At 40.5% G+C, this 25,026-nt stretch overlaps 2 protein-coding genes across 2 annotated transcripts; both read right to left on the bottom strand.

Moving 5' to 3' along the window:
- Nucleotides 1-1,304: 1,304 nt before the first annotated feature.
- Nucleotides 1,305-5,114, bottom strand: LOC139380526 (chondromodulin). Its single transcript, XM_071123260.1, has 7 exons — nucleotides 5,055-5,114; nucleotides 4,731-4,874; nucleotides 3,722-3,862; nucleotides 3,496-3,609; nucleotides 2,795-2,948; nucleotides 2,026-2,222; nucleotides 1,305-1,529 (listed from the first exon to the last, which is right to left on the bottom strand). The coding sequence occupies exons 1-7, from the start codon at nucleotides 5,112-5,114 to the stop codon at nucleotides 1,305-1,307; spliced, it is 1,035 nt and encodes a 344-aa protein (XP_070979361.1).
- Nucleotides 5,115-6,500: 1,386 nt separating this feature from the next.
- Nucleotides 6,501-11,234, bottom strand: LOC139380205 (protocadherin-8-like). The gene is made up of 3 exons (XM_071122674.1): nucleotides 8,619-11,234; nucleotides 8,313-8,511; nucleotides 6,501-8,071 (listed from the first exon to the last, which is right to left on the bottom strand). Exons 1-3 carry the CDS (start codon nucleotides 11,025-11,027, stop codon nucleotides 7,752-7,754), a joined length of 2,928 nt encoding a protein of 975 aa, XP_070978775.1. The 5' UTR covers nucleotides 11,028-11,234; the 3' UTR covers nucleotides 6,501-7,751.
- Between the last annotated feature and the right edge of the window lie 13,792 nt (nucleotides 11,235-25,026).

The following is a 25,026-nucleotide window of genomic DNA, read 5'->3' as shown; positions in this document are numbered from 1 at the left end:
TAAATTGGGAGCTATGTGACACACAGCGGGTTGATTTAGTTTAATGACCATGACAGTGACAGCGCAGTGATGGAAATTGGACTCCCCCCTGCAAATTTACATCACTTCAGGGTACTTGGGGCTCTTTTAGCGGTTGCACTTCAGAGCACGAGCCATCAGGAGGTCCTGGATATGTCATGCTTGTCACCTTCCTTTAAGTGCATCTGTAGACGTGGGAGGGGGATTAATATTATATAGCCTACGGAGGCAAACGTACTGTCTTATCAGCACTGCAGATGTGATAAGCACCTCGACCCCGTGAAAAACCAGGAAAGATCTCTGCATCAACACAAGCATCTCTTTGTGTTTCGCCATTCACACTGCTACATGCTTTCAATGGCGCTTCACAGACAAGACGGTGCAATTTCACATTTGTTGTAATTTGACGAGCAGGGATCATTCCATGTGAAATCGACTCGATCTCAGCGTGACCCTTTTCAATTATTTAGGAAGTTGCAATATGGCTTTAGATATGCTGGTCTGATTTCCTTTGATTTGTAGATGGGGGGGGGGGGGGGGGGGATTTACACTTAAACTCCAATCTAGGTTTTGGTGGAAAATGGGTTGGCAGGACATTGTGATCATGTTATGTGGCTGCTTAACCTCCCTCCACACCTGTCTCATTGCTTTTTACTGAAGTGTCACTTTTACTGAAATGAAATGTCAGTTTCCCTGACACTCATTTCACATTAGATCACATTAGTTCACCTCAACGAAGATGTGATTAGCACTGTCATTAGTTTCAGGGGAAACCTACACCATACCGTCATAGAAACTGTACATTATCTTTATTAAGCATTTATAATGATCACTGTATACATTTCCATACATTCCATCAAAGACAGCGTAGTGCAAATAAAGCATTGGTAGGCTATAATATGTTTACTGAAAAGATATGTTGAAAAGAAAAGACAGATATTAGGTTATGTTTATTCCCTAAATCAAAAGCTACTGCTGTGCTTCATTTGTTTTGGCCTTTTTGTTTTTTCAAGTGTTGCCTGCAGAGAAGGTGTACGTGCTGTATATGCTAAATGTTGCCATGAGGGTCCAGGTGGAAATGTGTCTTGCCTGGCCTTTTCTTACTAAATCATGCGGCTGAGGTCCCTGTTTCATCCTAGCAAGCATCGCTCACCTGCTGCGATCAGGTATTTACAACCAAATTAAAAGTTACAAAATAAATATCTGCATTGAAATTACAATATTGCTTACAGAACATGACCTTTCAGACGTTTGGTGTATTTGGCTTGAGAAAATGGGTGTCCTACTTACACTATACCTAATATGCGGGCCACCCACCAGCGGCAAGGCAGAATCACTCGACAAGCTACCTGACAGCCTCTGTAGTTGTAGGGCCAAGGCCAGTGGCCGCCCAACGGTTCGCAAATCCTCTGACAGTGGGTGTAGCTGCGTCGGCACTCTGAGCAGCAGATCCCCTGGTGGTCTAGCATTGGGTCAAAGGTCATGGTGCCCTCCTCTCCCTCCTGATTGCGCTGTGGAGTGGGAGGTAAATGATTCATGTTTCTGTTCAATGTTTTCAAATTAACTTCATTTGCAGCACACCATTTCTTTTCAGTTTTCCAACTGTCCCCTTTTCGGCAGAGCCTACGGTTCTAACAAGCTGAATCAACGTGCAGTGGCAAAGGGGGTAATGATTTTCACTTCCGTTTGTGAAACGCAGGGCCATAAGCACGGGGTGTAAAGTTATCACCTACTGCTAGTGACCTTAGATGGCAGCTGTTCATCTAACACCTACCCACCCATGGCACTTTCCAACTAATCTAGTGAGCATTGAGTGTGGGTTTGCACAGATCCCCCCCACTGTAGAACTCCTTGTCAAGGATGTTATGACATGTTTTGCCCTAACACAGACTTGGAAGCTCACCGTTCAGTGAAGTATCTTACAAAGGAATCCTGGGGTGCCAAAATAAAATCAAAGCTTGAAGAAAACAACTCCTCTTTAAAGTGTACCGACTTCTCAGTACTCACATGGTAGGGGTTTTCTGGGTTGTAGGCAGAGCCGGTGGCTGCTGAGCCCGTGGCCTCCGCCTCCTCCTCTGTGGCTCTCTTGGAGGTGCTATTCTCTGCACGGCTCACTGTGTTCTTCTCCTCAGCAGCTGCCTCAAACTCCTCCATGTCAAACTGACGCTTGGCTCTCTGGGTGTCTCTCTTTCTCCTCTCTCCATCTGTTCCATGAAGCCACAGGAGGCATAGGTATTGGGTCAATAACCACAAGGCACACCACAAATGTCTTCCGAGCGAAATTCTTACATCTACTCGGTCTCTCTGTCGTGTTGAATAATTGAATTAGTTACAGTGATATCAAGGATTCCTTGCATATTTCAAGATCATTCTTTTTTAATGTAAGACAATAGGGGACTCTTGTTTAAGTCTCCAAATAATGTACATCCTGAGAATGTTCAGGTTGTCTTGCTCACTGTTGAAAGACAAATCAGAATGGTTAAAGCATTTAAATTACGTTTACAGATGAAGGGCCACTGACTGGTCTGTGTTTATTATTGGGTAGAGGACAGTTCTACTGTAAATTGGGAAAACCAGTTCTACGTCTCCTGTCTTGTGGTTTACAGTCTATCACTTCTCATTCTATAACAACTTTATCTATTTTGCAATCTATAATCTCGTTCTATAACAATTACATATCTCATTCTAGAACAGCCAATATCTATTCTACACTTAACTTTGTGTTTCTCATTCTATCACCAAGCCATGTGATAAGCAAGAGCCATGACAGAGGAACCTTTAGGATAGGTGGGGTGGAGCCAGAAGATGGGCAGGTCTCTACAGAGGTCCAGGATCTTGGTGCTGAGGAAGCTGCTGTCCTTCAGGGGCTGGTCAGCAGCCACCCACATCAGAGACTCCTCATCAAACTTCACTGGCATGATCTCATCTTCCTGACAGGGTGAAAGACACCTCATGAGGCCATTATTAATACAGTATGTCCACAGGCTTATCACCATTTATAATGCATTTTACATCCATGTCACTCCATAAAAACAATGTATGTAAACACATTAATTTGTTTATGTAAAGCTGTATAGAATCATTGACATATTTTTGAGTAATATAAATGAAAATCTAGAACAGAAGGGGGTGTCTATATTTTCACATAAAGTTAGTGTAATACGGTCAGTTATAGCATTATGGCTAGTTATGTTTAGTATTTAAACTCTTAGAAAAAAAGGTTTCCAAAATGGTTCTTCTTACGCTGTCCCCATAGGAGAACCCTTTTTGGTTCCAGGGAGAACCCTTTCCGGTTCTACATAGAACCCTTTTGGGTTCCATGTAGAACCGTCTGTGGAAAGGGTCCTACATGGAACCCAAAAGGGTTCGACCTGCAACCAAAAGGGTTCTTCAAAGAATTATCCTATGGGGACAGCCGGAGAACCCTTTTAGGTTCTAGATAGCACCTTTTTTTTCTAAGAGTGTAGCTTACTGTACCAGATCAAACATCAATGACTCCTTGTTGAGCGTCTCCACCTCTGGAAGGTTGGCCTTGATTTGCGATTTAATATAACACTTCTCCCCTCCAGAGAACCGGATTCCTGTAATTCCCTGAAGCAGGAGTCACAGAGATGGGATATTTACACTCACATCTTTGCTACTTTCCTAAGCACCTGCCAACTCTCCATGGAACTACTTCGGAGAGAAAATAAGTACAACTCACAATGTGAAAGTCATGAATCTCCAACGCCTCGTCATTTCCACTCCCAGTTCGGAACCTTTCCAGATTATTATCGGAATCGATTTCCATGGAACCCTCCTCCACCTTTCCATTGATGCTCATACTGTAGTGTACATTGTACACCTAATGAGATTTTAAAATTGAAAGTTACAATGATATTCAAGGTCATGCATAATACATACAGTAAACAATCATAATAATTGTTGAAATATTTAACTTGCCAGCTATGAGCTACAAGTGCTCAATAGAATGTTATAAAGCTCTATGTGTAGTACCCAAACCTACAATTATAATAGCCAGAGATAGGCCAGCAAGCTTTCTAACAATAGCCTTTACTGCAAAATCCTACCATGACACAATGCTTCAAAATACCTCCCCTCCTTGGATTCTCATGTGCAACACTTAAAATACTTTGTGATGTGTCGTCCAATCACACAGCTGATTTGAATATAATGTCTCTGAGGAGGGCAGCAGGGCCTTGACATGGATCTATCTTGAGATGTTTGCCCTATAGGTGAGCCCATTATAACACAAATAAATATTGAAGTATCTCTAATGAGACAGTCACCACCACCAAGCCTTAGTTACATGCCCAAAATATTCACATGAACGCTATGTGATTCTAATGTGAAATTGGAAAGGTTGATATAGAATTAATTACATTATTTAACAGACATTTAATAAGATTTCGACCAGCAAATCCAAATGCCGTTTTCAATGCCCACCATCCACTGGTAATATAGTAGATGGTTGTTTTATGATGAATGATTGATTATGTGCAGAGATTTGTTTACCAAAATAACACATTTTTTCATTTAACAAATGTGACATGGTTAAAGGTGGCAGACGATTCAGCCTACATTTCTCGTTCCCAGGGTTACAGGTAGACCATCTCCCACAAGTTGAAGGTAGATTTACCTGTCTCGTCCGCATTAAGTTACATCATATACTGACCCATATGGAATCAAATGAACGACAAATTAAGGCTTACATTTTTGTCACTGGCTTTCCAGAGGTAGAAAGCTCCAATAGATCCGCAAAGCATCAGCACTGCCCCGGCAATGAGAGCCGCAGCCCCAAATCTCAAGAGACGACCAACAGCAACGGGGGTCTTCGTGGCCGACGTACTGTATGCCTTTAGAAAGGTCAGAATGCTAAGTGAGCAACAATGCACACAGTCAATGTCAAAGCATAGCGCCACGAGGAAGCCATATTTCATTTGCAATTCAAACGTTGCACACTAAAGACAATATAATAGGCTAGGCCTACAGCTCCCGGGAATATGCATTTGAATTATTGAATTTAGGCTACTTACAGGTGGTAGGCATTGTTCAAAGTCCTCTGCAATTGGGACTTTCTCCGAAGTCTCTCCCATGATGGCGCACGTCTGTATGGTGATGGCGCACGTCTGTATGGCCACCGGTGTGGATTCTTTTGGTCGAAATGTCCAGTTTCAGTACTTCAGTGTGAATGACGTGCCACTGACGGAGGGCACAAGGAATTCCAGTGGTCGCCAAAATGGAATTTAGCATGTTTTTTTTAAGACTGGTTTTAGTCCATTTTTACCATTATACCATTTATTTACACTCCATAGTTCCACGTTGGAGGTTGGTGAAAATGGAGCATGTCTAAAATAGCTAGGCTATAGGCTACTAAACTAGTTTCATATTTTGTTTGTTAAGGTTGGAATGTACATTTTAATTGGTTTTCTGCACTAACTAATTTCTCAGTGAGAAATGTGGATTTTGTTACTTTTACAGGTGTTCATGGAATAGATTCACAAGAAGTCCAGGATCATTGGTGAACACAGGAGGTAATAACTTTGCTTTGTTACAACCAGATAGCTGGTTCAAGCAGCCCTAGCTGGCCTCTCATCATTACATTGCAGTTAAATGATTGGGGTTACCGAAATGCTGTCAGAGATTGGTCTTCATTTGGCCTTCTAATCAGACATGGCTTATTGTGATTCAGAAGAATGTGTCAGTCTCCAAAATCGTAGATTGGAAGTTCATGTGATTAGATGACTGGCCAGTCCCTATGGCCATCCTGCTCCCTCAGAGGTGATAACTAGAGCCATCATCTCCTTGTCTGTGTGCTCCTAATCATGACTAAGTGAGAAAGTGGACCTGAGACCTCGAGGGATTTGGATGTGAACGGCCACAGTTGCTTAGAAACAGGTAGTGGCTGGCTCACGCAATCTCTTATAGGACGATTGGTAAGCCAATAGCCAATCAGAGAGGTGAAGTGATTTTGACTGTCCCATTAGCAATGCATAATGGATATGCAAATTTGATGTAGTCTTGTACATGATTTACTTGCTTGAAACACTATTTGGCCTATGTCACTGTTTCAAGTATGATCCTGGGCTGAGCGTATGCATTAGCCCTCAAGGGTAACTTTAGGGAAGCACTGAGCTGGCTAATTGAGGTTATTCTGTGTGCTTTATAAATATTTTCTGACGAGGATAGGCTACACAATGCCTCTGAGACTTATAAGGCAAGGTGCAATACAGCAGGCATGTCATGTTGGAAATTTAGCTTTTCATGTTGCCACCTCTGATGAAATCCTGCCTTTTCTATTTTGGATAAAGTTAAGCAACATAATGTAGTTATAAAAAATGAGTAAATGTTTCTAAAATGTTGCTATCAGGCATGATGTTGCCTTTTGTGCTAGGCTATATGAGTTCTCGCTCAATAAAAAAAAGGATGTATGGAACCACACTGTATTTAAGTTTGTTCTGTATGTGGAAAAAAACACATCATTTGATTTTTAATATTTATTTCTGCAACGTAGTGACAAAATCTACTACAAACATGGTCATATTTGATACGGATTGTTTTCCACTTGATCAAGGGCCTGTTTAGCCAAAAGGTCCAATGGTCATGCCCCTTTAAATATTAAAATGTCAAACATGCTCTTCAAAGTTCATAATAAAATTGTAGTTTACATTGAATCATTATGAAAAATATATTCTTAATGTACAAAATCTTGCATATTACACATAATACAATAAACAGTCATACAGCATATAAGGAGACTGAAGACACTAAACACTTACTTTAACACTCTAACATCGCAACAATTGGCTATACAGTATATAAAGATGCATAATACTCATTAGATGGGTCGTTCCACGAAATGTGTGTCTTTTGTGTCCCTCTGATATTTTAAGTAGAAATTGTGCCGATACGTCAATTTTAAAAGCCTGGTTATATTAAAATGAAGTGCACTTTAATTTAGTCCACATGGAAAATCAAATAAATCAGATTTTTTTTTATATGAAAAAAAAATCTGCATTTTGACATGTCCCTCTAAGCACCCTCTGTGACTTCTAGTGAAATTTTAACCCACTTAACCCCAACATTTCTCCAAGTTTTCACCATCATTGTAAAGCCCTAGTTATTTTGTTGCTTATACAAAGTCATTTCTGAAGATTATTATTTATTTCATGTGAATAGGGATTTATTTTAAGATTTAAAAAAAAAGGTCAACCCTGTTACGTGAATTTTTTTAAAGTATATTGAACATTTAATAGTCAAATGAAAGTGTGCATGTGAGCTGGATTTACTATTTTGGGCAATTTTCTGGTGTTTTGTGGTGGAAAACTGAGCGGGTCAAGCATAACACGTCAACCCTGTTACCCATAGGCTAGCCATTTTTTTATAATTACATTTTGTTTGTGAAGCTTGCATTCAATTGCCCCTCCTGTTGCACACAACAAGCATCCATTCCCCATCACAAGGGGATTTATAGCTAATTTAAGATGAAATTGTCAACCATTTTACAGTCAACCCTGTTAATTTATTTGGCACTTAATAGGCACTTATTTTTTTTTTATAATTCAACCTCTTAAAACGGGTAAATGTGTTTTTTTTAAATTAAGTTAAACATGTGCTCTTTATGACAGAATGTAAGAATAAGGTGAAATAAAAAAGTTTTCCACAACTCAAAAGGCACCTAATTGGTGGAACGACCCAGATGAGCTTCGATTATTGTTCATTGTCCAGATCTTTTAGGACTGTCCATACTCTGGGAGGGATATCTCATCAGTCTCTAGTATCCTGGCTGGTGTTGGTGGACATACCAGAATATAATCCAATTCTTGGTGCTGGACTTTTTCATAGACACTTTGCAGACCATTGATTTTGGGTAGGTGAGCCTGTTGGTAGTAGGAGTCTCTTTGCAGAGTGTTTCGCGGCAGAGAGGCTGTCTTGGAGAAGGTTGAGAGGTGTGGTCCATGGGAGAGGCTGGTATTGGCTCTAGTGGCAGAGGGGCTCCAGCATCGGTCTGAGTGGCCTAGGATTTTACACTCACTGGTGCAGGCCCAGAGACCTGTGGAAACAACACACCAGCCAAAACAGTTAGACCTTGATGAACCATGCTGCAAATGTTGGGGGTATTATAGCCTTCATTTTATGATACACCATTATCATTTAATATCTTGCCATAAAGACCTTGAGAACGTCACAGAGAATAATGCCCTTCATTGAATTTTTAATAATGTGTCATCATTGTGACATATCATTGTGTCTGAAATCACATTAACATCCTGTGATTGATTAGTAGTCCTTACTGTTTATCGGTGGGGAGTCTTTTTTGTGGCCATCTCCACTGATGTCAGAGTCACTGTCGTTAAAGTCACTGTCTCCTTTCCCACTGTCCTTTCCACTGAACTGAGGATCTCGCGCGGAGATGGTTGTGAATGAATTACCCTTCCATATGGTTATGGGTCTGAGGGTTTCTTTCCTATAGCCAGGCAGTGTCGAATAACCCTGTGAAGAAGCAAACACAATACACACACACACATATTAGTTGTGATGGAAAAGCCAACAGCAAAACAATTGACAGCCATTCCATACAGCGAGCCAAAATGACTTACCTCCGAATTACCCTCCATTATTCTGTTGTCAAAGACACACTCTTTTACTTGTCTTCCATCATCAGGGGCTGTTTTTATTGTGTTGCTTGAGGCCAACGGTGCTTTCTCAGGGAAAGGGTGCACATCAAACACATTGCTTTTGTGGTTGGTGATCAATGAATCAATTTGTCTGCTCTCCCCCTTCTCCACATGTGGCATGTCTTCATTTTCACTGTATCCCGCCTCTCTCTTAACCCGTTTGCGTCGACTGCAGGTGGTAGTGATTAAGATGATTGCTAGCAAGAGGAGGGAGCAGCTCCCTGATAGGACTATGATAATGGCTATGTCCCATTCAAAGACCTCCACACTGCCGTTTTGGACCCTAGCAGGAACACTGGGAGGAGTGCCTTCGATGAGAGTGAGGTGTATAGTGGCTGTGGAGGTCAGAGAAGGTGTCCCATTGTCATTGACAGCCACCAGGACTCTCAGTGTTTCAGACGGATCATAGTTCAGCTCATGAGTCACATGTATCTTCCCAGTAACCTTATTGATAGAGAAACCCAAGTGTCCCCCCTCAGTGATTTTGTAGGACATCTGCGCGTTAATGCCTTCTTCAGCATCCGTGGCCTTTATCTGGGTGACAACATAGCCTGCAGGTGCGTCTTTGGGCAGGAAAATCTCAGCTGACCCCTTATTAAGGATGGGCTCTATGATAGACGGAGCGTTGTCATTCTGATCCAATATATTTAGATTGATGATGGCACTGCTCTGAAGCTGGGGTGACCCCTCATCGCTTGCCTGGATGTGTACCTCCAGATGTTTCATGACTTCATAGTTGAAGCTTCTCAGTGCATATATTGAACCAGAGATTGCATTCAGAGATACAAACGTGTTGACAGGTGATCCCATAATAACACTGTCTAAAAGTCTGTATGTAATTTTGCCATTAGTCCCCAAGTCTGCATCTCTGGCTTCAACCGTGGTTATATATGCCCCAGGTGCATTATTTTCCACCACAGAAACTTCATAGATAGGCTTAGTAAAGTGCGGGGCGTTGTCATTCTCGTCGCTTAGCCTGATGGTGTATTGTGTGATTTTTCTCAATGGAGGTGACCCAAAATCTTCAGCCATCACTGTTAAATTGTACTCACTAATCTTCTCCCTGTCTAGGAATGCTGCGGTGACAATCATGTAGCTGTCCTCATAAGCCTGTTGAAGTTTGAAATGATCGTGCCCATATAAAGTGCAGTGGATCTGGCTATTGACGCCCGAGTCCCTGTCCGAGGTGCTGATCAGCGCCACTAGGCTGTCCTTGTCTGCTGTCTCGCTGATATATGCGATGCCTGTTGAGATGGAGGTCATTGGCGTAATACTGATTTCTGGGGCATTGTCATTAACGTCTTTGATATGAATTATTATTTTACAGACGGCGGGGGTCGGGTTGGATCCTAGATCAGTCGCCTGAACGTCTAATTCATATGTTTTCTTGGTCTCAAAATCCACTGGGTTCTTAAGTCTCACGCGCCCGGATTTACTGTCCACTTCGAAAAGTTCTCTGATTTCTGCAGAAACCTGTTTTCCGAACCCATAGCCCACCTCTCCATTTAAACCCTCATCTGGATCAACTGCATTTAAGTTCAATAAAACGAATCCAACCTGTGCGTTCTCCGGCAAAGTTACCGAGAAATTATTCTGGTCAAAAACAGGACGGTTGTCATTAAAGTCTGTCACTTTTATTGTTATTTTCGTTGAACCCGACCTATAAGGGTTTCCTCCGTCTGTGGCAATAAGCTCCACCGCATAAGATGACTGAGTCTCCCTGTCTAGCTCTTTCATTAGCACCAACTCCGCATATTTAACCCCATCTGCTCTCAAAAGCACATCAATTGAAAAATGACTGTTGACAGAAATCTGATAGCTTTGGATGTAGTTTGAACCGACATCTGCGTCCTCGGCTGGGTCCAAATGAATACGGAACCCCACGTCGGCATTTTCAGAGATCTCAACTGTAGATTCCTTGTTTGGAAACTCCGGAGAGTTATCATTGATGTCTTTTACCTCCACCTCGACATGGATCAATTTGTACCTCTCTTTTGAAAAACTGACAACATCAAAAGTGATGAGACACTGTAAAGTGTGCCTACAGATTCTCTCTCTGTCAATCCTCTCCCCGACAGAAAGCTCCCCGTCGCTTTCTCTCACCCGGATAAAAGAATCGTTGAATTGTTTCATCATCCTGAAATTAGTATTGGAGCCGAAAGAGGGACTCAAGGACATGTCCTTGGCCAGGTTACCGATCACTGTTCCTGGACTTCCCTCTTCATTGGTCTGGTATTTCAGAGTATTTCCCTCAGACTCGGCTAGTGAAAAAAATAACATTTGTAATCCAAAAATCCACCCATGCCAACCTGTTAAAATGCCACACATCATGTTCAAGGCCGCGGTGGGTTTGTTAGTTAACAGAGCCAAGCCGTTTCGCTTTCACTCAACCGATTTGACCACTTCACCTGGTGAAAATTCCTGCCGTCTACAGCAACAACAGCACCTTCTCTGAACTGTGCTGAAAGTCCGTTGTTCATTGTGCGCTGCAGCCAGTCAAGCAGGCGCGCTTGTTGCCTGCCGCTTTCCACACAGCTCCAAATCCTGCAGTGGCGAGGAGGTTTATACAGCTACGCATGCTAATGAGACGAAGTGTGACCAATCCTCCGCTTTAGAATTAAAAATAGCCCTCATGAAAGACCTCTAAGCCTGTTTTCAATGTACATAGCGTTAAAGCAGCAAAATAAAAAGGATATGCTCTGCTTGGAGTCAAGCCTCATGCATGGGTTTGTATCATCTGATTGCAACTGTCTTTGGTTGATATTGTGTTTGTTTGTTATATGTTTATTACGATAAAATTGCATTGCTAATGATTTATGTTGTTGTTGTCATCTATTGTACACGTTCCTCTAATAGGTTTTGTAGGTAAAAAAAAAAAAAAGGTTAAATAAAAGTAGACGAGAGATGAAGACTGGCTTTGGGTTATTCAGCTAGACTGCGGGTCACTATGGGTGTGTGAGAAGGAAGATATAGGTCAGGATGGATCAGTTTACATAGGCCAGGTTATGAGTGTGTGTGTGACTATCTAAGCAACACAAAGCAATAAAGTAACATACATGCTTGTTTTTCTGCTGTATGGTAACCTGGTGAATTACATCCGTCTTATGGCACCCGGACTGTACTGCTGACTTGCAACTTGTATCTCTTGTAGATAGCAAATGATACACAGCGAGAACAAAGGGTGAAAACAAAGAACACCCATTCTCATATGTTTACAATGCACTTATTCAACAGAGAAGTTAAACTTTTGTCCTAATTGATCAGTTCACTCAAACATTCTTTTTTGGGGGGCGGTGGGGGGGGGGTCCTCATTAAAACAAAATACCATCTTGAAACCTCTAAGTAGCAGCAAGTTATTCAACTTCAGTTCTCAGTTAGTTCCAACGTTTGAATTCTATGCTGTCTGCCATCCACTGCATGACATTTTTCCATAAAACTACAGAGAATACTTTCTGAGTTGTGAGATAACGGCATGGCATGGGCTCCATTGGCCCATGATAACATTTTATGCTTAATGCTGTGATTTATATGTATGAAAGTGTTATTTCTGTGAAAGTTTGGGGGCAAATCTTTCATGGCCTTGAATGGATTCCACAAGACAGAGAAAAGAGGTAAAGCAGTGGAGGACTGTTTCCGGGAAGATATGGATTTAACATTTACAGTTGGCCCACAGACACAATTCCATTTTTAATGGGATTGTAAACTCATTCAGTTTCAGGGGATGCCTTTGCTTTAAGTTTGCTAATTACTTTGGTCCATAACATGCCTGAAGACATACCATGATAGTCTGCGTTTGTGGAAGGCACTTAGCTTCTCAGTCTTTTACAAGGGTTAGAAATCAGAGGCAAATTACACAGCGTTGGAGCTCAACTGGACTGATTAAAGCTCCAGTAGTCCAGCGGATAGGTGAAATAATTGTTCCATTTTATTATAGAAGTAGAGATCTCCCATTTTAGTCCAGTGTAAAGTAACCAAATATACCCAAGATTGTTCCATTTTATGATACAAGTATTAAACATGGTACACTAATACTAGATAACGTAAGAAACATTTAACAAATTGGAGGCAGGCTGGGAAGCATGTTTTAATATTCCAAATGAACATCTGAGCGATCCTTTTTGCAGGTGCATGGTAACAGTTGAATAAGATGAGATAAAAGAAGAAACCCGCACACTGCTCTTGCTAGTATCACTGCTCCTTAATAAGCATTACGTATCGGCCTCAAGGCCTTCGTCAGAGATTTTGTGCGGATTTCGTTTTTTTTCTCAAGCATCTTTTAATAAAATGTCTGCCATTCAGATTTCCTGTTTGAAAACAAAAGAGTAAAATCATTCCAAACAATATCAAAATTACTTTGTAGTGTTACCTACAGTTGAAGTCGGAGTTTACATACACCTTAGCCAAATACATTTAAACTCAGTTTTTCACATTTCCTGACATTTAATCATAGTAAAAAGTCCCTGTATTAGGTCAGTTAGGATGAACACTTTATTTTAAGAATGTGAAATGTCAGAATAATAGTAAAGATAATTATATATTTCAGATTTTATTTCTTTCATCACATTCTCAATGACTCAGAAGTTTACATACTTTACACTCAATTAGTATTTGGTAGCATTGCCTTTAAATTGTTTAACTTGGGTCAAACGTTTCGGGTAGCCTTCCACAAGCTTCCCACAATACGTTTGGTGAATGTTGGCCCATTCCTCCTAACAGAGCTGGTGTAACTGAATTAGGTTTGTAGGCCTCTTTCCTCACCCAAGCGTTTTCAGTTCTGCCCACAAATTTCTATAGGATTGAGGTCAGGGCTTTGTGATGGCCAATCCAATACCTTGACTTTGTTGTCCTTAAGCCATTTTGCCATTGTTCATTTGGAAGACCATTTGCGACCAAGCTTTAACTTCCTGATTGATGTCTTGAGATGTTGCTTCAATATATTCACCTCATTTTCCTCCCTCATGATGCCATCTATTTTGTGAAGTGCACCAGTCCCTCCTGCAGCAAAGCACCCCACAACATGATGCTGCCACCCCCGTGCTTCACGGTTGGGATGGTGTTCTTCGGCTTGCAAGCCTCCCCCTTTTCCTCGAAACATAACGAGGGTCATTATGGCCAAACAGTTCTATTTTTGTTTCATCAGACCAGAGGACATTTCTCCAAAAAGTATGATATTTGTCCCCATGTGCAGTTGCAAACCGTAGTCTGGCTTTTTTATGGTGGTTTTGGAGCAGTGGCTTCTTCCTTGCTGAGCGGCCTTTCAGGTCATGTTGATATAGGACTCGTCTTACTGTGGATATAGATACTTTTGTACCTGTTTCCTCCAGCATCTTCACAAGGTCCTTTGCTGTTGTTCTGGGATTGTTTTGCACTTTTCGCACCAAAGTATGTTCATCTCTAGGAGACAGAACGTGTCTCCTTCCTGAGCGGTATTATGGCTGCGTGGTCCCATGGTGTTTATACTTGCGTATTATTTCATGCGTTCATGCGTTTGGAAATTGCTCCCAAGGATGAGCCAGACTTGTGGAGGTCTACAATTTGATTTCTGAGGTCTTGGCTGATTTCTTTTGATTTGCCCATAATGTCAAGCAAAGAGGCACTGAGTTTGAAGGTAGGCCTTGAAATACATCCACAGGTACACTTCCAATTGACTCAAATTATGTCAATAAGCCTATCAGAAGCTTCTAAAGCCATGAAATCATTTTCTGGAATTTTCCAAGCTGTTTAAAGGTGCAGTCAACTTAGTGTATATACAATTCTGACTCACTAGAATTGTGATACAGTGAATTATAAGTGAAATAATACATTGGTAAACAATTTTAGAAATAACTACTTGTGTCATACACAAAGTAGATGTCCTAACCGACATGCCAAAACAATAGTTTGTTAACAAGAAATTTGTGGAGTTGTTGAAAAACTAGTTTTAATGACTCCAACCTAAGTGTATGCAAACTTTCGACTTCAACTGTATAATGTGATATTCTGTTTTGTGTCAATTTTAAGAAATGTGACAGCAAACCTACCCTGTACACGTCACTTTAGGTAAAATCCCATAGGAATATATTATGTCCAGCACATAGATAGGTAGCCCTTGATGATGAGACCTTTGAATAAATACACATTGAGTAAACTACTACATAAAGATGTAGAGCTATAGTGTCATTGCAGAACTAATAAGATATTATACTCTGAAAGACCAGTTTTCCAAAATGAACGCCAACAAGCTACATTGGGTCTAATTGGACAGGAATCATATTGGTACATGCAGCCCAATGATGGCTTAAAATGTTTGTGGAGGGGCTCTTGAGTGTCTCAGCTGCCTAAGGCACTGCATCACAGTGTTACGGCATCACTTCAGCCTGGGGATCAATCCCAGGCTGTGTCATTACCGTCCGTGACCGGGAGTCCCATAGGTCAGTGCACAATTGGCCCAGTGTCATTCTGGGTTAGGGGAGAACTTGGCTAGAGGGGGCTTTACTTGGGTCATTGCGCTCTAGCAACTGCAGGCTGACTTCGGTCATCAGTTGAATGGTGTTTCCTACGACACATTGGTGCAGCTGGCTTCCGGATTAAGTGGGCATGTGTTAAGAAGCGGGGTTTGTCTGGTCATGTTTTTGAGGATGCATGACTCGACCTTAGCCTCTCCTGAGCCCGTTGGGGAGTTTCAGCAATGAGACAAGATTTTGCTTTTTTAGGGGTACTAAGCTAACATATGGTAGACTTTAACTTTTAAAAGTCTAAGGCATGGGCAGGGGGGTGGGGGAGTACTAAGCTAGCATATGGAATTGTTTTAAGATGGTCATACCATGGATCATTTTAGATATTTTATTTAAAAAAATGTAACCTTTTGAACCTTTACCTTCAGACGAGTCCAGTGACACTTGTGGAGGTCATAGAGCAAGGCCATCATAGAAGAACACCGTGGGATCATAGTGGGGTCATATTAGTTTGTAGTCCAAATGGTTCGGACGCTACTGACAGAAATTGGCACATCAGCGTTACAGACTTCAGACGAGTCACGTGGGGCTTGTGGGGGTCGTAGAGAAAAACGAGAGTGGTCATATTAGTTTGTAGGCCAAACATTTTGGATGCTGCAGACGTTTTCATTAGAAGAACGATTTTTGGGACGTCTCTTAGTCTGACAAACACCTTCCACCGCAGATGCAGAAGACCGATTGAGGCACAACCCATTTATATCTCTAATTTAAACTAACATATTGCGATTGGGATTTTTTTTATTATGTTACTTAGATTGGCAGTATTTAACATTAAGGAACATCTATTTGACACTTTTTTAAGGAAAAAATGGTAAATGAGAAAATGAGGATGAAAGTATGTTCAAGAATCAGTCATTTTGGGAATTTCTTTCGCACTTTTTCACCACTTTTCGACAAAATATTTAAAGGATTCATATGGCATACTTGGGCCAAACATTTTAAGCCATCATTGGGCTGTATGTACCAATTATTTATGGAGATATGACCATGTCAAGCCTGTCCAACATGGCCCTGTGGAGCTGTTTTGATGGTAATTTTGAAAAACGGAGTATAATCACGGATGTAGTGCTGCCGGAGCGCACAAGAGTGACCAATCAATGTCTCGTAAGATCACTTAATTAATTATTAATTACTATTCTGCATTCAGCTTGAATACAATAGCAAAAACACCATGTCATTTCTTATGAAGACACTCCAGAAGATATAAATGCATAATCTCATGAAAATGAGTGAGAATGGTTATGGTCGGCATTCAGATGCAGATTGGACATTTCACCCGTAAAAAAAACGAAAATAATGAATTGACATTGATGATGGCCTATTTTGAAATTAGGTAGGCCTAATTTGGTGTTTGTGGGTATTACAAAAATACATTCATTCAAGTCAATGTGTGTGGGCATAGGCAGACATTGCATTTGGTTGATGTGTTTTATGCATGTGATATTATTCAACAGGCTACAGTGCAAACGTTGATTGAGAAATTGTCATCTATTTACTTTTGATATCCGGCATCTAAAAAAAGTAGCACTACATGACTGAGTATAATAGGTTAAATCTGCAATGGCACTATAGCTAGACATCATAGTTTAGACTTTCGCATACTTTGTTTAGAGGCTGAAAGGTCTCATCATGAAAGTGTTTTGTTAAAATGAGTTGCATGTCTCCCTGTTGGACATAATACATTCCTTTGTACAGGGCAGGTTTCCTGGGATTATTATTATGATAAAGGATATGTATATATTTTTTTGCCATTTTATTGTGTTTTCTAGACCCCCTCAATCATTTTAATCATTGGGCTGTACGTACCAATTATTTATGGAGATAAGGCCAAGTGAATCTAGTCCAATATGGCCCCCATGCAGCTGGTTGGCAGCCATATTGGAAATGGCAGCCAGGGGGATACAAAATCTGCAACGGCACTATAGCCAAAAATACTTCTTTAGAGATGCCCCAGCTGTGTGTGAAATGTGGTGGCTCTATCGCAGTCCACCCTTCATTTCCCGTGGCCACTGGACTATGTTCAAAAGGACCTCAATAAAACCCTCATGGAGGTCTTTTAAGAGTATTTTATGATTGTAATTGTTGTCTATATTGTCTATGGGATTTATTTAGTGGGCCGGTGACATTACAAAGTCATTTTGAAAATAGTGAGAATAAAGAAAAACCATTGAATGAGTAGGTGTGTCCAAACTTTTGACTGGTACTGTATATATTTTTCTTAAGGGAAAAAAGTCTGAAATTTCTAAGTGGAAATTACAAACTTCAGAAGCCTTTTTATCCCTCAAATACACTAGACGTTTCAAATGTCCTGTTTCAAAAGTTCTACTGCAACAGGGGATCAAATCTGTAAACCAATTACCTTGTTACCATAAAGTGCAGTGCTAATATCAATGTAAGGTGCGTTGCCATAAAATAAACTTAAAGAACAACAAAATAGTAATTGCTGCATTATTCTGAAGAACATGTGTGACTACTTGGGACATATTTTACATAACTGCAAATACATAACATCTGGTAAAATGTTATGGGATGAGGCTCTGACATGGTGGGGGCAGTGCCAGTGAAGAAAAGACAATTCGGATATTGACATTCTTGCTTTAAAAAGTGTAAATAATTTACTTCTGAATTCTTTAAAGCAAGAAAAGATCTCCCATTGTAGAACAGCAGATAAGAACCAAATATGCCCAAGATCGTGTAAAAGTATAAAACGTGGTACACAAATACTAGATACATTGAGGAACATTTTTAAACATTGGAGACAGACAGGGAAGCATGTCAGTCAACCATGGGTCAGTCATTCAGTTTCAGCGGATGCCTTTGCATTTTAAGTTCACTAATCACTTTGGTCCATAACATACTTGAAGAAATACCATGATTGTCTGCATTTGTGGAAGGAACTTAGCTTCTCAATTTTGTACAAAGATTAGAAATCAAAGGCAAATCACATGGCGTTGGAGCTCAACTGGACTGATTAAAGCTCCAACAGTCCAGTGGATAAGTGAAATAACTGTTCCATTTTATGATACAAATTTAGTAAACTATTACTAGATACCATAAACATTTGAAAGATTAGAGACGGTCTGGGAAGCCTGTCAGTCAACCATTGTAATAAAATGGCCGCCATACGGATTTCCTGTTAGGAGAAAAAGCTGTCATCAAGGCAAAGGGTGGCTACTTTGAAGAATCTCAAATAAATGTTGATTTGTTTAATACTTTTTGGACACTACATAATTCCATATGTGTTATTTCATAGTTTTAATGTCTTCACTATTATTCTACAATGTAGAACATAGTAAGAATAAAGAAAAACCCTTGAATGAGTAGGCGTGTCCAAACTTTTGACTGGAACTGTACATCAAATGTGAATTATTACATCACATAATAATTCACATTTCCTGTTGCTGTGGGATTATTTTCCTGTTGTAGCAAATTGGCTCAAATTAAGATTCAACATAATAACATTAAGCCATTTCATCTCAGATGAAGTATAGGGCCCAACAGGGATCTTTATGGTCTTATTGAAAGACCATAATAATGGGATCATGCTACCCTTCCTCTCAGCTGTGTCCTTATTTTTCCCCAAGTAAACATCAACATCTCTTGATCCGTCTGCATAATTGCCTATTGTCATCATTCTGGCAGCATTTAGACACATTTCTAAGAGGGTTACAACAATTAGGTCATGTTATGGTTTTAAATGTATGTACTTGAACAGATGATAGGTTTAGTGTTTTCATTTTATCTCTGTGTTACTTTTTGAAGAGAGTGTTAGGCTATTCTCTACAGGGTGAGATTTAACTAATGAGAATATGTAGTAGAGCAATACAATGCGATTAGCGGGGTTTTGTACTCCACATATATAAGAGGGTCCCTAGATTGTGTGACTCTCTATGTGCTTATTATAAGTGTTGAAATGCATTAACCAAAAACTTTTAAACACTTGCCATCAATTCCCGAATGGCTACAGATCCCATAGGCAACATCAGTATTTTTTGTTCAGAAATAACTCTCAACTGATTAATTCAAACATCAAAATGAAACTCTGGTGGTGTTTTTGTGTTTGGTGCGAGAATAGAAGGTTGTGCCATCACGAGGGGTTCAAACCCCACTGAAAACCACAAATTCAGAAAGGAGCCGGTATGATGTTTTATTGATTCTTCTCCAAGACCCAGGAGACAATAAAGTGCTTGAATATTTCATTTCTCTCTCTCTCTTTATGTTTGCACTGAGAGCTATCTCCCAATGTTCAAGGTGTCTGTTAGAGGTGTCCCTCAGCAGCTTTAAACAAAGTGATTATTATATATGAGTGAGATGACGATTCAGAGGGAAAACCATAGTGTTACAGATGCGAAGGAACTCTGACACTACGGTCTGTATTTACAGCATAAACACGAAGAATATACTGTACATCTGGGTCATGTTCCAAGCCATACAGCTTTCTGATAACATATTTACATACTGGTAAACAAATTAGCTGAAATATGAATAAGAGATAAAGCAACATACCCATGATTTGAATAATATTTGATCCACATTTATCTTGTAGGCGTACTTCCATCTAAGTAAACCATCTTAATACTTCCATCTTAGTAAACCATCTTGCCATAAATATGGTACAGATGGGAGAAGTGTTCTCATCAAGTTCTTTTCTGCCACAGGGGTTTATTTGTAACATGCTTTGTAAATAACGGTGTAAGGGACCTCCCGAATGGTGCAGCGGTCTAAGGCACTGCATCTCAGTGCTTGCGGTGTCACTACAGATCCGGGTTCGATCCCAGGCTGGCAGCGACACAGCTGGCAGCGACATAGTGACACCGCAAGCACTGAGATGCAGTGCCTTAGACCGCTGCACCATTCGGGAGGTCCCTTACACCCGTTATTTACAAAGCATGTTACAAATAAACCCCTGTGGCAGAAAAAAACTTGATGAGAAAACTTCTCCCATCTGTACCATATTTATGGCAAGATGGTTTACTAAGATGGAAGTATGCCTACAAGATAAATGTGGATCAAACACACAATTGGTCCAGTGCCATCCAGGTTAGGGGAGGATTTGGTTGGCCGGCATGTCCTTGTCCCATTGCCCTCTGGCGGGTAAGGTGCTGACACGGGGACCAGACGTTGTTTCCTCTGACACATTGGTGCAGCTGGCTTCCGGGTTTAGCGAGCGATGTGTCAAGAAGCAGTGCGGCTTGTCAGGGTTTTGTTTTGGACCTTTGCCTCTCCCAAGTCCGTGCGGGAGTTGCAGCGATGGGACATTAATAATTACAACTGGGGAAAAAAAGCGGTCAAAAGTAATACAAAATAAACAAACAGGTGTAGACTAACAGTGAAATGTTTACTTATGAGCACTTCCCAACAATGCAGAGAGAAAAATAATAACACAAGGAATAAATACACAATGAGTAACAATAACTTGGCTAAATACACAGGGTATCGAGTTAATGTGCAGGGGTATGAGGTGACTAGGCAACATGATAGAGAGATAATAAAGAGTAGCAGCAGCGTATATAATGAGTCAAAATAGTTAGTGCAAAAAGGTTCAATATATATAGTCAGTAGTCAGTACCGATAAATGTGGGGATTTCTCCCTTTTTCTTTGCTAAAAACAATGCAGGATTAGAGGCATGAGCATCAGAAGGCAGGAAGAGGTACAATTATGCAAATTGGAGTCAAAAGAATCTGTAATAGCTCATGTGGAATGAATGTGTCAACAAGGTGTTCACAATCACTGGCAGATTTAGTTAATTACACATGACACCATTTCTTCCCTAGCAAATGGGAAGTGCCCAACTGCTGGGCAGTATACAGTCTCACACTCTGGGATAAAACTACTGAAGAGAACATTGTAATGCCAGACTCCAGAACTGGAAGATAATCTGCTCTGAAAAATAGGCTTTGATTGTGCTACTGTATTTCAGTTACTGTAGTAAAGGGATAGTTTACCCAAATTACAAAATTACATATTGGTTTCCTTACCCTGTAAGCAGTCTATGGACAAGGTATGACAGCAATTCATGCTTTGGTATAGTTTCTCAAGGCACTGTTTCCAAATGCATTTGTGGCACAAATCACATTCAAGTCATGGGACCAATATTAGCATTTTCTGTGCGTCATGTTCAAATAATCCATATGTGACTTTGATGCGCTTCAGAATCTATTTTAGATTATTCTGGACGATATGGACATGATGCACAAAACCAAATAAAATCGGTCCAGTGACCTGGGATTTGGGCCACAAATGTTAGCATTTGGAAACAGTGCCAGGGAAATAAAATCTAAAGCATGGATTTCTGTCATACCTTGTCCATAGACGTCTTACAGGGTAAGTAAACCAATGTGTCATTTTGTAATTTGGGTGAACTATCCCTTTAAGGAAGAGAAACTGGTCTTCAGTTCCCTTACTGAAAAGCAACACACAGCAAATTCCCCAGTGTTAAAATAACACTGGAAGTGTGGACCCGTATAGACACTGAACAGTGTGGAATTAAATAAAGCTTTATTTGGATATTTTGCAGTGCCTTGCCTTTCGAGTGAATTGTCAAGTTACTATCCATGAATGCATTTGTTAGTGACAGATAGATGCTTGTTGCATTCATCCATTTTCAGTCCTATGGACTTCACCGAGTGAGATCCTAAGTGAATATGTCATCATTAAAATGTTATTATTGAACACATTACAATGTATTTCATAAGGCCTTATTTTGAAGTGTTTTTTCTATAAAAACAAAATGGGTTGTTTGGATGACCCAACTGCTGGGTTGCAGGTATTTGGTCACTTAGTTGTTGTTTTGTTTTTTTGAACAGCAAAGTCGTTTTTTTGATTCTGGGTTATTGAGATATTAACCAGCCGGTCAGATCAGAAGACTGGAGGTTTAGCATAGTAGGGGTGTGGCTTTCAGGAAGTTATTTTTGCCCACCAGTGAGAGTAAATGTCATTCAGATTAATCTGTCCTGTTGAATTGTTATCTCCTAACAGTTGAACACCAACCATTTTGTTGCTTTAATGAAACTTACAGAATTGTAGGAGTTCCTTAAAAGCCTATGCAAATCTCAATGTGATATCCCCAATGGGTTAATAACCACTTTGTTGCAATATGTAAATAGCAACTTGAATATGTGTCATAACTTCCACCGAAGGTGGCTCCTCTCCCTGTTCGGGCGGTGCTCGGCGGTCGTCGTCGCCGACCTACTAGCTGCCACCAATCCCTTTTTCCTTTTCGTTTGTGTCTGTCTGTTTTTGTTATCAACTGTCTGATTAGTTCATTTCGGTGGGTTTATTAACCTCCGCTGCCTGCTAGTCTTTGTGCGGGATTATTTTGCTGTGTTAGCTCTGTTAGGGGTGCGTGTTTGCGCCACAGGTTTTTTTTCGCCTCACAGTCGTTGTACCGTTGGTACTGTGTTAGGAGTAGAGGTTTCTCCTCCGTGTGTTTCGTGATTTTCCCCGCCTGTTGTTGGTGGGTTGGGACTTATAATAAACGACTGTGCAAACTGGAATTTCTTGCTCTCCTGCTCCTGACTCCTGCAACAACCTCTTCTTAGGAGGCACCTAACAATATGTTTGTATTAGAATATATAATGTGTAACAATATTCAAGTAAAATGTTGCATTGAGGTGTACAAACTTAACATGACCAACAGGAATTACATTTGTGACCTGATTCAGGAACATAGGTGTGTGTCGCAAGTCATGACTTCACAGGAGAGCCGTTTGAACGTAAAATAAATGTTTTATCAAAATGTGTTTTTTGGTAGAAATGCCTTCTCGAACATGTGAACTTTCATCTTCCTTAATAACAAATGTGTATGCCATCTGTAAAAATGAATACAATTGTTACATTTACAAGCCTTGTTGGTTAAGCAACAGAATAAGTGAGCAACCTTACCACTAGCCATGATTGGCTGAGATAATGAGTGTGCTTGACAAGCCGAGCAATGAGTTCAGATTGGTCTGCCATGTATAAGGATTTTGTCTATTGAGCTCGTCAGTCTGTGTTGGTAATCCTGTAAAACGCGGCTTTTTAAAAATGTATGGTGTAGTGGAGCTGCATAAGTGTTGCTCTCTACCTTCTGAAATCAGTGGAATTAGAGTATGATAGCTAAAGAGATGGAGACAACTGTCTCTGGATTACACCTTCAAACTAAGGGCAACGGTGGTATGGCATTCCTGACAGGAAGATGCGTCCATCATGCATGATGATGTATAAGATAGTCTAGCATTAGCCAACTACTTTTCAGAAAGTGGTTCAATTTCAAGCTAAAGTGTACTGTTAGCTAGCTAGCTAACGTTAGCTGGCTGGCTTGTAAGCTAACATTACATGACATATGTGACCACACTTTGTTTACCTAGCTAGGTTCATTGTTTACCTAGCTAGCTAGCTACATGTCTTAAGCTAAAGTGTACTGGCTGGCTCCCTAGCTGACGTTAATATTTGTGTGTTCAACACCTGTTGAATATGGCCAGTGTCAGTAAATGTCTGCAAAAAACGTAATGAAATTGTTGCCAGCACACAATTTCTTGACACTTTTTTGCAGACATTTACTGACGCCGGCCATATTCCACGGGTGTTGAACACTGTGTTTTCATGTTATCCATAGGTAAACAAGTCATCGGCCAGAGCGTCAAGTGTGTGCCCCGAGAGCGAAACGGTGGTAAGTCACATTTACTCTCATGGTTGGCCAGAAATAACTATTGTAATACCCACGCCCCTAATAAACCACCCCTTCTGAAAATAACCTATGAATTGTTTTTTTTTAAATACCCAGCTGCTTGGTCAAGCCAGCATGAAGGTGATTGAAAACCCAATTGATGGTTAACCTTTTACTCAGTGGGCTAAATCAGGGTCACACAGTGTTTCTTGGTAGTCTTAAACACATCTACCTCAAACAAACGTATACACCTCACACACATCGTTATGGTTCCAAAAAAAGAAGACACCTGTACCATGTCAGATGAAATGTATTCCATTTTTAGTTTGCATCCCAATATTACACTTTATATACATCCCAATATTACACATTATATACATCCCAATATTACACTGTATATACATCCCAGAAGACTGAAATATATCAAAACCTTTTGACATAGAAACACCAGATTTCCGGAGTATTATTATTTTTTGCTTATTAATTATGAAATAATGAAAACATATGAACATTCCACCCATGAGGACACTAGATGGTGAATTGGTCATTTGACTGCAGGAAAGTGTCGTAATTGCATGTTCAATAACACATGCGTTTGCTGGTTTCTGAGAGAATCTTTAAAACAGAGCTTACAGTGAAGACATTATCTCCTGTGGTTCAAGGGCTTTGGAGGGGGAGAAGAGAGGATTGATGTTAGCGCTTCAAACCCTGAGCGTAACTGGCCCTGGGTCTAATCAGAGACCAACACCCCCACCCCACTTAGACACAGCAATATGATTTTCTCCCACTATTCAGCATTGATAGATGAGCCTCTCTTTGTATTTCAACCATGCACTTTCTTAAATCTGAAAAGCCCATTCATCTTGGGAAAACGCAAGAAGAGAAAAAAACGTATAGTCTTTCCCTCTCTTTTGCCAGAGCTCAAGTGTCTCTCACAAGCTCTCTAAGCACTTTGTCTCGCGCCTATTAATTGTCTCAGCATTCAGCCTCTCTCACATGCCCTGACTACAATTGACAACTACTGGCGACGACTCTCCTCGGCCTCGTTCTCCATGGCGATAAGTATGTGCACCATGTCTAAGAGACAATCTCTTTTCTATAACTGGATACAGACCACTTCTGCAATTTTAGCAGTGTGAGATACACTGGAAAAAAAGGGAATTTTTGTTGTCTAGTATATTGAATTCA

This window comes from Oncorhynchus clarkii, chromosome 22, assembly GCF_045791955.1.
Source record: "Oncorhynchus clarkii lewisi isolate Uvic-CL-2024 chromosome 22, UVic_Ocla_1.0, whole genome shotgun sequence".
NCBI classification, from domain to species: domain Eukaryota; kingdom Metazoa; phylum Chordata; class Actinopteri; order Salmoniformes; family Salmonidae; genus Oncorhynchus; species Oncorhynchus clarkii.
Note: the sequence above shows the minus strand (reverse complement) of the source record. Positions and strands in the feature narration are given on the sequence as shown.

Coding starts and splice junctions, on each gene's coding strand:
- LOC139380205 (XM_071122674.1), bottom strand. CDS start 11,027: ATGATGTGTGGCATTTTAACAGGTTGGCATGGGTGGATTTTTGGATTA. Junction 8,512..8,618: donor TAATGGAGGGTAATTCGGAG/GTAAGTCATTTT, acceptor GCTTCTTCACAG/GGTTATTCGACACTGCCTGG. Junction 8,072..8,312: donor AGACTCCCCACCGATAAACA/GTAAGGACTACT, acceptor TTGTTTCCACAG/GTCTCTGGGCCTGCACCAGT.
- LOC139380526 (XM_071123260.1), bottom strand. CDS start 5,114: ATGGGAGAGACTTCGGAGAAAGTCCCAATTGCAGAGGACTTTGAACAA. Junction 4,875..5,054: donor TTGAACAATGCCTACCACCT/GTAAGTAGCCTA, acceptor ACCTTTCTAAAG/GCATACAGTACGTCGGCCAC. Junction 2,949..3,495: donor AGTCATTGATGTTTGATCTG/GTACAGTAAGCT, acceptor TCACCCTGTCAG/GAAGATGAGATCATGCCAGT.